This window comes from Piliocolobus tephrosceles, chromosome 7, assembly GCF_002776525.5.
Source record: "Piliocolobus tephrosceles isolate RC106 chromosome 7, ASM277652v3, whole genome shotgun sequence".
NCBI lineage: Eukaryota > Metazoa > Chordata > Mammalia > Primates > Cercopithecidae > Piliocolobus > Piliocolobus tephrosceles.
The window spans coordinates 1868798-1883747 of NC_045440.1; the positions used below are offsets into that span (position 1 = coordinate 1868798).

Sequence of the window (14950 nt, forward strand, 5' to 3'; positions counted from 1 at the left end):
TCTTTGCACACAATTTGGGTTTTCTTTCAGAGTTGATATCTTACCAAATACAGCCATCTGTGTTCCCTCTGGGAAAGGTTCGACTGTTCTGTTGCCATTGACATGATGTTTGGCTAGAAAAAAAAAAGAAAGAAAGAAATGCAAGTTTAAGTGTAAAGTTCTAACACATACTAACACATGTCATTAAATGTGTCAATGAGCCTATTTCTCCTTTGAGTTAAAAATGCACCCCAGCTTACCCTCTGAAGAGAGCTTCAATCGTTTTGTTTTTAATCTCTGTTGCAGAAGGGCCTAGAGATCATCTAGTTCAGGTATGTCATTTTATAAATGAGTAGGCTGAGGTCTGAGCTTGTGCAGAGCTGGACAATGGGTGGCTACAGACCCAGCCCGGCCTGAAGGCTCCTGATATCCGGCCAGAGTCCCTCTTGTGCCAGGCCATCTCTAGAAAACAAGGAAAGCTCCAACTTCCAGGCTGAACTGGGGGTGGGTCCCCCCAAAGACTCCTAACAACCAGAACACTGATGCACTCAGTATTTAAAGTGAGAAGTAAAAAGGGCAAGGGACCACTGGAACCAATTTTTCAAGAAACACAATAGCAGAACATGTCATTTCACTATAATACAAGCACTGTTCACCCAGGCCAAAGACACCAGCCTTCTTAAGGGCCAGAGAGATATTCCAGTGCTTCCAACTGCTCCTTATCCCCCCAGGTCCTTCTAACCAGTCACCCTTCCCACCGTAGTAGACATCAAGGACTCAGAAGTAATAAGTGACCAGGTTATTGTTTTCCAGCATTAATTTGATCTTACAATCCCCCAAACTGTGATCAATAGAGAATAAGAGTATTCCCCATCTATGAGCATTTTTAAAATAATATCCTCAGCAAGTTTTGAATACGAGCACTTATGTGGAAAACACAAAAGACAAGGATAGCTAAGACGCTTCACACTGCATCATGGGCACAGACGCTTTGATGTAATGGGTCACACTGGATTGGCTGGGCTCAGGCAAAGGGCTCAGCACCGAAGCCAGGCTTGAAGGGGTCTAGGGAAGGATGACACGGTTCCTGCCCTCGAGGAGAGTACAGTTATCTTCAAGAAATAACAATTGCAAAAACAAACATTAAAGAAGGCATATAATTATATGCTAAGTCCTGCCATGTGGACGGAGAGTTCTGCAGGAGTGTAGGAGATTGTAGCAGGAGAGCTGCCGGGTGGGAAGTCGGATGTGCTGCCTGAAGGCACTGCCACTCCTGGAGTCCAAAGGAGAAGTCAGGTTTGCAAAGGCGAGGGTGAGGGAGCAACTTGAGTGAGGGTCAGGAGTCATCTTCCTGGGCCAGAGAATAATCTGTCTGGGTGGAGTGGAGGTGCTATTTTGAGAAGCAATGGCAAGTAAATCTCTTAGACTGAGACCAGGTCATGGAAGATCTTGAGCACCCATCCAAACCCATGGGAACCACAGGCAGCCTCTGCAGTACCGATGCACGTCTTTTAGAGCCTGAGGCTTACAGGGTTCCCTAGTTCAGGTAGCCCTTAGGAATTCCATCAATTCCCTTCTGGGGCTTCCACTAGTTCTGAAGTTATTGCGGCATTCCGACAAGCAGAAAGCCTGGGAAAAGGGAGGAGCTAGCCCAGGGTTCTGACGGCAAGGTGGTGAGCTCAGTGGCCTGATAGAGGTTTGTAGCCACTACCTGGCATGATTAGCAGATGTGTGATGGAAGGTCCTAGATGTATGACAGAAGGACTTTGTCAAGCATTCACTGATCTGGTTAGAACCACTGGTTACTGAATTCAAATAAACATGCTGAGCTTCCATGTGGAGATCAAAGATCTGCCCTTTGGTTCTTGCCTCACAGCCCTGTCAGTGGTTTGGAAAACATTTGCCTTGACCCATATCACAAGTCAGAAATCTATTCAAACTCTTTAAACCCATGAATCCCACGTGTAAGAATTTATCTTAAGAAAAAAGTGCAAGAGAAAAAAAGGCGACACATATAATATTTATGAAAGTATTACCTGTATTAACAAAATCTTAAAATCAACTAAATATCCAAAAGTAGAGAAACTGCTTAGAAAATTGCCATTTATGATTTATCAAATGAATGGAATATTACCCAACATATTTTAAATGCAGCCTTGAGAGAGATACAGAAAAGTGGGAAAATATTTGGGATAATGGTAAGGAAACACAACCCTATTACATCCTCTATGTAGATTATAATGACAGCTAATTAAAATATGAATATTTATGGGAAAAGAATGGCAGAAGAACATAAAAATGAAAATAGACTAGGCAAGACATTTATTTGTATTAATTTCCTTTGTCATTGTTAGATTCTTTTCTTATTGTCTAGGGTGAAAATGTTTGAATTCAAAAAATCAAAATTATAGATTTTTCTATTTTTTCCACAGCAGTTGGTTTCCCAGGACAATCCATTGAGGTCTGTCAATGGCCCAGCCGAAACCCACGTGCTCACAATCCAAAGTGCACCCTATCTGACATCGCCTCTGAACACCGCAACACCACACAGGATGTCCTCCACCCTAAAACGGCTTCTCTGCCAGCATCCCCCACCTTTGGGAACGGGCCTGCCATGCACCTGCTTTTTAGCTGTCCTTATCCCTTCTCTTCCCTTCACTCCCCACATCCAATCTGCCACCACAGCTAGTGACTGTCCCCTCCCAGATACCTGCAGCATCCCCCTCACTTCTTTTTTCACTACCCAAGCCTCCCTATCCCCAACTATCATGACCCCTTTTCCTGGACTCCAACGTCTGCCTTCTAACTCTTCTATATCCCATGTCCAATTCATTTTTCCCAGGGTAGCCACAATTATCTTTCCAAAGGGAAAAACATCTAATCATGTGACACAAACTCCACGACCCCTCCTCCCCTTCCATGGCACCCCATGACTCTGAGGCCCGAGTCAAAGCTCTTGGGCAGGCCCTGAAAGCACCTGCACGGTCAGAACACCAGCATCCCTCATCCGTCTACCACAGCCACCCTGGTCTCTTGGGACCAAGGGCCTTTGCTCTGCAGCACTCACCCAAGTAGCACTTTGTGCTTATGCCATTGTTTGGACAGGGACTGCATCTATCAGCAGACCGCAAGCTCAGGGAGGGCAGCGGTCGTAGCTCTTTGACTCCCCATTTCCATAATCCTCTCTCAGTGCATGGACACAGAACAGGCATTTGATGTGTATTTTTTAAATTAGCGAATGAGGTAAATGGTACTAAAAAATCTCTCTTTAGCCATTATGAAAGATAACTTACTTGATACGTTAAAAATGTAGATACACAGTTATGCATCACTTAACAACAGGGACACAGTCAGGGAAGTCTATGTGTTGTTAGGTCACTTTGTCATTGTGCAACACAGAGTGCACTTACACAAACCTAGACGGTAGAGCCATCTAGGCTATGGTTATGTGGTATCGTCTATTGCCCCTAGGCCATGACCTGTACAGCATGTGACTATACTGAATACTGTAGTCAACTGTAATACAATGGTTAATACAAATGTAATACAACTGTAACACAAATAAGTATTTGTGATCTAGATATCTTTAAGCACAGAAAAGGTACAGTAAAAACTCAGTATAAAAGATTAAAAAAAAAGATACACCTGTCTAGTGTATTTATGACAAATGGAACTTGCAGGACTGGAAGCTGCTCTGGGTAAGTCAATGAATGGTGAGTGGGTGTGAAGGCCTAAGCCATTACTGAACACCACCCACGGACTTTATAAATATCACGCACTTAGGCTACATTAATTTTTTTTTTAATTTTCTTTCTTCAATACTAAATTAACCTCAGCTACTATAACTTTTTACTTTATAAACTTTTAAACTATTTTTTACTTTTCGACTCTTGTAATAACACTTAGCTTAAAACACAAGCACATTCTGCAAGTATACAAAAATATTTTTATATCTTTATAAGCTCTTCCTATTTTTAAAATTTTCATTTTTTACTTTTAAATTCTCTGTTGAAAACGACACAAATGCACACATTCGTCTACGGATGATCAGAATCATTAATATCACTGTCTTCCACCCTCCACATCTTGTCCCACCGGAAGGTATTCAGGGGCAATAACACACTTGGAACTGTCATCTCCTATAGTAACAACGTCTTCTTCTGGACACCTCCTGAAGTACCTGCCTCAGGCTATTTTACAGTTTTTTATTACTGCAGGAGCACACTCTAAAATAATGACTGAAAGTATACAGTCATCTATGATCATTATCAAGTATTATATACTGTACATTATCAAATGTGCTGAACTTTTCTATGACTAGCAGTGCAGTAGGTTTGTTTACAACAGTATCACCAAAAATACATGAATAATGTGTTGTGCTATGATGTCATGATGGTTACAATGTCACTAGGTGATAAAAGTTTTTCACTTCCATTATAATCTTAAGGGACCACTATCATATACATAATCCCTTGTTGGCCAAAACATTGCTATGTGGCACACAACTGTTATATATCTTTATGTGTACATGTGTGTGTTCCTTACATAAAATGATCATTGAAAATGGCCCCTCAGAAATAGTTCCCCCAGCCAGGTGGCCTGGAGACAAGGGAACTCCTCTATTCCACTCCTTAAACCTCAACCCCTCTTCCCTTTCCCATTTACCTAGTCTCATCTGAGAGATTGGCAGTGATGGCTGAGGTGGAAAGACCAGAAATGTTCCATAAACTGGAGAAGGTGGAGGAAGTTCACTTGCTATTTCCTCCTCACTGATAAGGTCCCCGGGGGCCCCTGTCTTTAGTTCCGGAGCCTGAGGTCCAAAGATAACAGGTTCCGTAAACATGAGTTTGTACCTTCTTCTGAGATACAGCTGAGTCTTACATCAGTCCTGTGAACCGCAGGCACAACACTCGCAAGCAGGAGACAGGACAGAACTCGCAAGCAGGAGACAGGACAGAACTGGTGGCTAAGAACAGGGGCTCCAGAACAAGACAGCCTGGGACTTTCAGCTCTCCCACTTCCTACCCATATGATCTTGGCTTACTCACTCAACCTCTTCATGCCTCTGTGTCCTCATCTGTAAGAATTTCTTCATTGTAAGTTTCCTCATTTGTACTTACCTCATGGGGTGTTTTGAAAATTAAATACAAAAAGCACTCAGAACGGTGTCCAGTACATAACAATCTCTATGTAACAGTTAGGCTGGTATTATCACCAGTGTGTGAACTTTTACTTTCTAACAGGTCTGGTTCAGGAATGGCAAAGACACATTAGTCAGCTCCTCTCCACGACCATGCTCATGGCAGACATCACTAATCAACCACCGCATACTTTCTTGATCCTTGAATGTGACCACAGAATCTTTTCTCAACACAGTACCCATACAGTCTCTTATCGCTTAGAGGTGGCACGTGTGATGAAATCACTTTGCCATTCAGGTTTAAGTGGATAAAAAACAAAGATGGCACAGGGGAAGAAGTCATTTTCCTTCTCATTTCTACACTGCAATAAAAACCCTCTGAAAATCCCCCACACTATATATTGCTCTAGGGATAAAAGAATAAGGGGAAATCTGAGAGCTACTTTCCATTCCATAATGAGAGAATAGCAAGTTCTTTACAACCAAGAAATGACAGCTCTATTCCTAGAAACCAAGGTGGAGTTTCTAAAGACATTTTCTCATTGAAACTCTGCTAAGGCAAGTATGTGGGGGCCGAAGAACCAAAGATCATTTAAACCCTTCATATAGGTTCAGTAAGAATTGTGGGGAGGGTGGGCTAACCTGGGAACCTAACCCCACCATCTACAAATTTGTTTCAAAATCAATGGCATGTTTCACCACAGAAACAAATTTATTAAACAGAAAAGTCATTCCTTGATTGAGTCCTAACTATTGATTCCCAGTAGAGTGTGAAATGGAGACAGAAGAGTATCCAACAGGGACATCTGTTGCCCAGCCATAGCACAGTGGGTGCCTCCCATCTGGTGGGTTGGGCACATGCCCCAGCCCCTTCTCTGCTCCCAGGGGCACACACCAAAGCCACATGCTCTGGGAGGACAACCTCTGCTGATGGAGTGATGTGTCCTCCGCCAAGAAGATATGAGGACAAGAAACAAATCTTGAGAGCCCAGGGCTTGCAGAGCAGCAGTTAATTAGACCAAGACTGGGTCAAAGTCAGCTTCCGGATGTTGAAGGGGATCTGCGGAACATGTTCAAAAGCTTAAGAAGATGATACTGAGATTGCTTTTTATTTTGTTTTGTGAATGTCTCATGTACTTCAAATTGTTTGACTTTCTTCCTAGAAAAGGGTACAGTAAAACTGCTTGACAATGCACCTACAATAATGCAAATTCAGGCATAAACCAATCAGGGATGAGCTCCCTGTCCTGTGCTCAACCGGGGATGCCTACAATTCATATCCTCTGGGTAAGGAGGGTGCAGAAAGCAGTGGGGACTGGGTGACCAGAGGATACCACCTAACTGGAGATTCCAGGAACAGCAGCTGCCATCTTGGAGGTCCTGGTTAGCCACTAGACACAAAATCATCTCAGGACTGGAAGAGTCTTGGATCAGACTAAACTCTCAGAGCTGCCGGTCAGCAAGAAGTACAAGCTAATCGGGTCATGTTATTAACCCCATGCCAACCCAACCCATACCACATGCTCCTGAGAGGTCTGGACTGACTTCTCAAGTGTTTCTACTGACCAATCCAGTTGCTACTGCACCAATCAGCAGAGAGGAGGGTCACGGTGGGGCTGGAATAAAGTGCATTTATCTCAGTAATATGGTAATAAAAATTTGTCAGCCCCCCATCAAAATATGATCTCACAGTCCCTCTTGTTATCTGTTTCTTTGTGGCTCTTTCTCCAGGTCACAAAGTCATGGTGGTTCAGGATACAAGTCAGACAGGAACTAAGCAAGGTCCCTATGTGGCCCATAAGCCCTGGCCTCAGATCAGCCACTCCCATCTCTGCAGTGGGCCCCTCAAGGACACTGAGCATTCTGGGCCCTGATCCTGCCCAGGTCCTCTCCACAGACACTAAGGATGAGGTGGCTGTCACTCAAATCTGGGGCAGGGGCTCTGAGAGACGATGGAGTCACACCTCTAGTCACACATGTCCAGGAGAACTGAGGTTCTGTTGTGTTTGTCCCTCCCAGCTCCTACAGTATGCAATACGGTGTTTTAAGGTGCAAGTAAACCAAGAGTGGGTTTTGTCCCCAATAGCGGCATGTTCTCTATGTCAGGAGGGGCTGGTGTGAGCGAGTCACTGGGAGGGGCTGCTCCCCTCCCTGCCAAGCATTGCCCCCACTCATCCTGTGTCCCAGGAAGTGCCAGCGCTCCTCTCTGACCTGGAAGGCAAGCGACAACTGCCAGCTGGGACCCGTGACGAGGAGCAGCAAGGCAGGGAGTCCCCCAGGAAGGTCACGGTGGGAATGAGGCAAATGTCCGCAGCTGCTGTGGGTACCCGGAAGGCGAGATTGACTCTCAAAGCTGGAGGAGAAGGGGAAGGCAGTTCATTGCCCTCCCCCACGGTGACCAGGGACTGTATGCAAGTGGGGGCTGCCCCCGAAACAAAAGGTATGTGATGGAAAAACAGAGGACTGTTGGACAACAGTGAAAAATCGCGGCACCAAAAACAAATCACGTGTCATTCAGGATTTTATCCTCCTGCTCTGACTGCTGACCTCCCTACAGTCAACCCCGCCCTCCACTACCATCTCTCCGCTCCCTTTGCTCCAGATGCAGCAAACCAGAGATGCACCTCCCGGCTGGTAAGGGAGTGGATGCACAGCTCAGGCAACCCCCATACCTCCCAGCTCTTTCTGCAGAAGAGCAAGTCTGAGCTTCGAGAGGTCAGAACAGGATGGGCAGAACAGGCCAGGCTGAAAGCTCAGCCTGCACAGTAACCCGTCTTGGTGAGGCATAAGCTGGTACCTAGCGCTGGGTCATTTGACTCATGTTTTCATTCACTGGCAAGGATGTTCTCTGCACTGATATGTGCCAGGAGTTCTAGTGTTGTGGGGCAAAGATAAATGTCATAGACCCTACACTCAAGGACCTCCATTTCATTGACAGCTTATTAAGAAAAATCCTAAGAGAGGATTTTTAGCCCAAAGAGTGAGGAAATAAGGATGAGGATACATTTTTAAAAGAATAAAGTATTATGCAAATAGAAGGCCTTCTTCCTTCTGATGATTTGCCTGCTGCATTTCCTGAAGTCTGCTCAGTGCACAAGCCCACGAGCGTGACCACAAGCCTACGATGGCAAAGCTGAATGGAGATGTCCCAACCACAAGCCCCTTTTCATTCATTAAAAAAATTGGCGGGCAGATAGCAAATTCAAGAGAGTGATACCATCCTGGCCAACATGGTGAAACGCCATCTCTACTAAAAATACAAAAATTTTAGCTGGGCATGGTGGCGTACATTTGTAGTCCCGGCTACTTGGGAGGCTGAGACAGGAGAATCACCTGAACGCAGGAGGTGGAGGTTGCAGTGGGCCAAGATGGCGCCATTGTACTCCAGCCTGGGTGACAGAGCGAGACTACGTCTCAAAAACTAAAAAAAAAAACCTGGCCTAAGGTAAGCCTACCGTGCCACCATTCCCTGAGGCTGCCGATTGTCAGGGGAGTGAAGAAAGGTGATCACAGGGATCCCCCATTAGAGTGCAAGAGGAAGCCAGTGGCCCTAGAAGCCGGCATGGAGACCGTCTCTCCAGACTCCCCAAAGCAGGCATCCATGATTCTGCAAAAGACAAAGGTTGCATCACCAAAGAAAAAGGGAGGAATGATGGGAACTGATATTATGCAGACAAATTGTTAATTATATAAATACACAATAGATATTCAGTCACACAAGAGAGACTAGCTTTGATTCGTGCAAACGGCAAAACTTGCAAAAACAATGCTGAGCACTGATGAGGCTTCAGTGAGACAAGTTTTCTCCTACACTGCTCATGGAGCATGAAACGCTACAGTCTATTCGGAAAGCAGTCTAACAATAGGTACCAAGAATGCCAAAAGCCAGCCTGGGCAACATAGCAAGACCCTCATCTCTACAAAAAATAAATAAGTTGGCCGGGCGCGGTGGCTCAAGCCTGTAATCCCAGCACTTTCGGAGGCCGAGACGGGCAGATCACGAGGTCAGGAGATCGAGACCATCCTGGCTAACCCGGTGAAACTCCATCTCTACTAAAAAATACAAAAAAACTAGCTGGGTGAGGTAGCGGGCACCTGTAGTCCCAGCTACTCGGGAGGCTGAGGCAGGAGAATGGCATAAACCCGGGAGGCGGAGCTTGCAGTGAGCTGAGATCCGGCCACTGCACTCCAGTCTGGGCATCAGAGCAAGACTCCATCTCAAAAAATAAATAAATAAGTAAGTAAGTAAGTAAGTAAGGCAGGCATGGTGGTGTGCACCTGTGGTCCCAGCTACTAGGGAGGCTGGGCCAGGAGAAACATTTGAGGCCGGTAGTTAGAAGCCGCAGTGAGCTATGACTGTCCCGTTGCACTCCAGCCTGGGTGACAGAGGAGACCCTGCCACAATGACCACCAGCAACAAAGAATGTCAAAAGCATTTCCTTCAACCTAGCCACTGCAGTTATAAATAGCTACTGTAGGAGATAATCAGAATTGGGATAAAGATTTCCAAAGATGTTTACAACAGAACTGTTGATAATACCGAAAAGCTGTAAATAAGCTGAATGATCCCATAAATGGAGAATAAAATTGTGACACCGTTCTAAGATACAGTATTATATGGTAACTTTTAAAGTATGACCATAAATAACTTTTTCCTGGCATCGGGAAATAGTAATAATACATATGGAGTTGAGTGGGGGGAAAAAGTGAGATCCAAAAAACTAAATAAAGTATCTTCCTCAAGCAAAGAACAAAGTCAAGGAAGATGACCAGAAGGAAGCATGGTGATACGGTAGTCATGGCTGATTTAGATGCTGATTTATGGGTGATTTTTCTTCCTTCTTTATACTTTTATGTATTCCCAAATTTTTCTTAAGCAAATATTTATTTGCTAATCAGTACATTGTCAGAAGAAGAAAAAAAACTGAAAGCAACACTTGAAAACAAGGAAAGTTAGCCCCTAGTGGGTATATTTTGGAAGCTGTAAAACACTACATGTTTTCTTCTAAGTCCCACTCCTCTGTTTTCTTTGAGTAGGAAAGGGAAACAGAAAGCAGTCACCCTCTCTTCCATGACAATAACCCACGACCGGCTGCTTGCCTGCTTCATCACAGGAGGGTGCAGCAGAGCCCTTTTCTTCCCAGGGTTGTGGGCACCTTGACCTTCCCTGGTTTGCTAGCTAAGAAACTCTCCCAAGTGATGCACACTCAAGCTGTTCAGGGACTTCCAGAAGAAACCAAACCAGCTGTAGTGCTGGTCTCTGACATCTTCTCTGGTCAGGGCCAAGTCATTGTCCCTGTCTTGGGGAGGGCTCCTGAGCAAGCTTATCAACTCCCAGATGGGCACGTGTAGGAAAGGCCGATGGACGTTGGCCGAGAGACCTGGGAACTCATATCTGCCCCATCAAGGCTTGGGGATCTGCATTCCAGCCAAATCCCATCGCAGTTCGAATGTGGTTCCTGAACACTGGTATTTGCACAGTGCTTACTGCTGGTGATACAGGGAGAAAGACAACCCTGGCCGTCTCTCCAGCCTTCGCCAACCTGCAATGCCCTGACCCACTTCTTAGGGCTGCTGATCAGACACGTCAACATGAGCCTCCGTGTGGACAGCGCTGCCTGTAGCTCCCAAAGCATCCTGCACCTCCGGCGAGCACCAGACCAGCCTGAGTTCCCAACACAAGTACTCCATCATCATTAATTCCATTTTTAGAAGAAATCCATTTTCACTTTTGTAATACTTTTATTAATTGCCACATTTAAGTACCATGTCTAACTTAGGCATCTGTGATAAGCATATAATATTACATTAATTGACGGAAATTTTCCACCTGACTTTTATGAAATCTCACCACCACTATTAACACAAGTAATTCCTAATGACTACCAAAATTAGATAATCTTGAGAATATAAATGACAATGAAAATAAGGTTATTTTAAGAATTAAAATCTATATTTCAGCCTGATGCCTGTGACATCCTTGTGAATAACAATGTTGAAAGTAAGTGTACTGAAATACATGGCTGTAGACCAAAAGGAATTTCTTTTGTACTAAGACATGTGTTTCCTACTGAGTCTAAAACATATTTTAGATTTTGAAGATGAATGTTAAACATATCTATAAAGAGTCACATACAAATCATACTTATTATTCTTGTTTAAAAAGGTACTGTCCTGGCCAGGTACAGTGGCTCATGTCTGTAATCCCAGCACTTTGGGAGGCCGAGATGGGCGGATCACGAGGTCAGGAGATCGAGACCATCCTGGCTAACACGGTGAAACCCCGTCTCTACTAAAAAATACAAAAAACTAGCCGGGCAAGGTGGCAGGCGCCTGTAGTCCCAGCTACTCGGGAGGCTGAGGCAGGAGAATGGCATAAACCTGGGAGGCGGAGCTTGCAGTGAGCTGAGATCCCGCCACTGCACTCCAGCCTGGGCAACAGAGTGAGACTCCGTCTCAAAAAACAAACAAAAAAAAAAGGTACTGTCCTGGCCAGGTACAGTGGCTCATGCCTGTAATCCCAGCACTTTGGGAGGACAAGGTGGGTGGATTACTTGAGGTCAAGAGATCGAGACCATCCTGGTCAACATGGTGAAACCCCGTCTTTACTAAAAATACAAAAAAAAAAAAAAAAAATTAGCCGGGCATGGTGGTGCATCCCTATAATCCCAGTTACTCAGGAGGGTAAGGCAGGAGAATGGCTTAAGGAGGCAGAGGTTGTGGTGAGTCAAGATTGCACCACTGCCCTCCAGCCTGGGTGACACAGCGAGACTCTGTCTCAAAAAATAAAAATAAATAACTACATTTTTTTTAAAAAAGGCACTGTCCTTCAAAGATGTGTAAGGGCCTCGCTTCCTGACCCATAGAAGCAGCAAAGTTATTTCCTTCCTCCCCAGCATCTATCCATGCTGGTTTTGCCACATTAAAATCATCAGTGTTGTACAGAGTCCCCAGGTACTGTGGATGTAATTAAGGCATGATGTCCACCGAGGAACTTGCTCATCCTATCACCCAAGTCATACTGTCACTCTGGAGCCCAACGTGTGCCTCTGAAACACCATTAAATCTGTTTCTGCAAGCAGTTCTACACAACAGCACGAAGAGAAGCTGGCACTCGGTTCTAGAGAAGCTCCACCGTACACAGAACATCTCTCTTCCTTGTGAACATGTCAGCAGCCTTAAGCATGTACCACACTGTCCCTTGAAGGCACATCGTATGCCTGGAGGTTACAGGAAGCACTGTCAGCTGTCGGAGAGCAGCTGAGCGGGAGTGGTCCAGTGGCTCCCCTACCCCCTCCCCCTCCCCTCCCCTCCCCTCCCCTCCCCTCCGACAGTGATAAATGATCAGGCCTCATGCTCAGCTGAGCCTGATGGGCCCACACCTCCCCTTGCAATCTGTTCCAGACCAGCACTAACCTTTCACCCCCGAACACTGCCATCAGCTTTACGAAGCAGGCCTGCTGCAGGGTAAGGTCAGGCCTATTGGCTTTCTTGCTGTTATTCGTTCGTGAAAACGAATTCTGGCTTTATTTCTTGATGGAAGCTCCCCATCAAAAATAGAGCATGAACTGTGTCATTACAAACTTTACAGCAAACTTGTCTTGATTCTCTTTTTATATTAGAGATGAAGGAGACAGCTAAATATGTAACTTTAAGAAGAAAGGAGGAATCATTGTAGACATAAGCATAGATATCAGTTTTGCTCAGGCCGGCTGGCCTCCATTAAAAACACCAGGCTTCCAATTTATTAAATTATTATCTCTTGCTGAGGGTCAGAAGAAAAAGAAGATTCTATGGGAAATAATATAGCGATAAAGAGATAGAAAATTAGGCCAGGTGCGGTGGCTCACACCTGTAATCCTAGCGCTTGGGGAGGCCAATGTAGGCAAATTGCCTGAGCTGAGGAGTTCAAGACCACACTGGGCAACATGGGGAAACCCCATCTCTACTAAAATACAAAAAATCAGCCTGGTGTGGTGGCGGCGCCTGTAGTCCCAGCTCCTCAGGAGGCTGAGGCAGGAGAATTGTTTGAACCCAGGAGGCAGAGGTTGCAATAAGCCAAGATTGTGCCACTGCACTCCAGCCTGGGCAACAGAGAGAGACTCAAAAAACAAACAAACAAAAGGTAGAAAATTAACATGGAACATGAACAAGGTTCATCCCAGTTGAACTTCCATAGCACAGGTTTTGCTCACAAAGGCAGTCATCACAAGACTGCTTGTAAAAACACTGGTCCTAACCTTTTGCATAAAATAATCTATGCTATGCAATAATCTGCATCTTTATAAAGAATAGGGTCACTATAGTTACAGATACGAAACTATCTACCAGATACACAGTTAATTGAGGGAAAAATCAAAGTGCAAGAGAACAGGACAGCATTCTATAATTTGTTTTTTAAAACTCTTGTTACTTTTTGAACTTCTGTGTGATGTATTACTTTTTCAGAAATAGAAATAAGAAATGTCGTAAACATCCCCAGTCTTTGCTCCCGCAGTGAACACCTGGAAGCCCAGGAGCCTCTTCCCAGGGCTGAGGGCCAGGCTGGGATGTAGGCGTGGCTGGCAGCTGCAGGTAGGCAGCCCCTCAGCTCTGATCACCCTCATGCCTCAACTGTATCCAGTCCCAGGACAGATGTCAAAGATGATTACATTTGTATTATATGGTAGCAAAACTGCAACCCAGCTTTAAAATTCCAAGTAATGTAAGTACCCTAGAAGGCCTCAAGATAGAGATATCACTCCACTTCCTCTACAAAATTGGGCTGCAGTCCCCAGAGCAATATGTTAATTGTCTTTTTTTTTTTTTTTTTCCTCACTCTGTGGAAATGAGGAGGTAGGAGTGCAGTAGCAGGATCTCGGCTCACTGCAACCTCCACCTCCCAGGTTCAAGCCATTTACTTGCCTCAGCCTCCCAAATAGCTGGGATTACAGGCAGCTGCCACCACACCTGGCTAGTTTTTGTAATTTTAGTAGAGACCGGTTTCACCATGTTGGCCAGGCTGGTCTCAAACTCCCGACCTCTGTCATTCAGTAAAGCTGCATTCAGTCATTACAGAATCCATCGAAGAAGTGTCCGTTGCTAGAATGTGCAAGTGTTTATTGAGCGTGTATTCAGGGATGATAACCAGGCAGACCTTGCTGCTGTCAATAATCTCCACCCCTTAGTGAAGTCGGGCACCCAGCAGGGTGTTTGCAGAGCCACTCCCATCTCCATTGACTTCCCTGGGTTCAGATGTTCTCTTTCACCTCCATCTTGCACATTCTAGCAACGGACACTTCTTCGATGGATCCTGTAGTAACTGAATGCAGCTTTACTGAATGACTCGATGGATCCTGTAGTAACTGAATGCAGCTTTACTGAATGACAGTTGTGTCTGGAGAAGTGATCCGCCTGCCTCGGCTTCCCAAAGTACTGGGATTACAGGCATGAGCCACTGCGCCTGGCCTTAATTATCTTCTTTTTAAGGGGGGAAGGATTTTAAGAGGATCAACCATGCAAAATTTTGGATAGAAATAAAAGATTACTTATTTAAAAATGAAGTATTTCTGGGTTCACCCCTTTTTTACTTTGGAGGAGAGAGGGGGAGAGTGAGACTCATACAGCAGCATGTATTTTGCCTTTCTGGAACTTGGTGCTGTTTGAATTATTGCTACGTCCCTCTTCCCTCTCATCCTTTCTGTTCCTCTCTCTCTTGCAATTTTTCTTCCATAACCGAAGAGTATTTTAAAATCTATTTTAGATGTTCACATTCTGAATTCTAAAAGCAGTTGGAATGTTATATATTTCCCTTAAAGTATCAAGTTTTTACTAGGAAGCTCTCAATTGATT

At 44.8% G+C, this 14950-nt stretch overlaps 1 protein-coding gene across 4 annotated transcripts in view; it reads right to left on the reverse strand.

Moving 5' to 3' along the window:
• MSRA (methionine sulfoxide reductase A) overlaps nt 1-14950 on the reverse strand; it is a 364854-nt gene that overhangs the window by 218680 nt on the left and 131224 nt on the right. For all 4 annotated transcript variants that reach the window (XM_023225263.3, XM_023225266.2, XM_023225265.3 and 1 more), the window contains one exon: nt 45-113. In XM_023225263.3, the coding sequence (XP_023081031.1) occupies nt 45-113 (69 nt within the window). The remainder of the gene's footprint in view (nt 1-44; nt 114-14950) is intronic.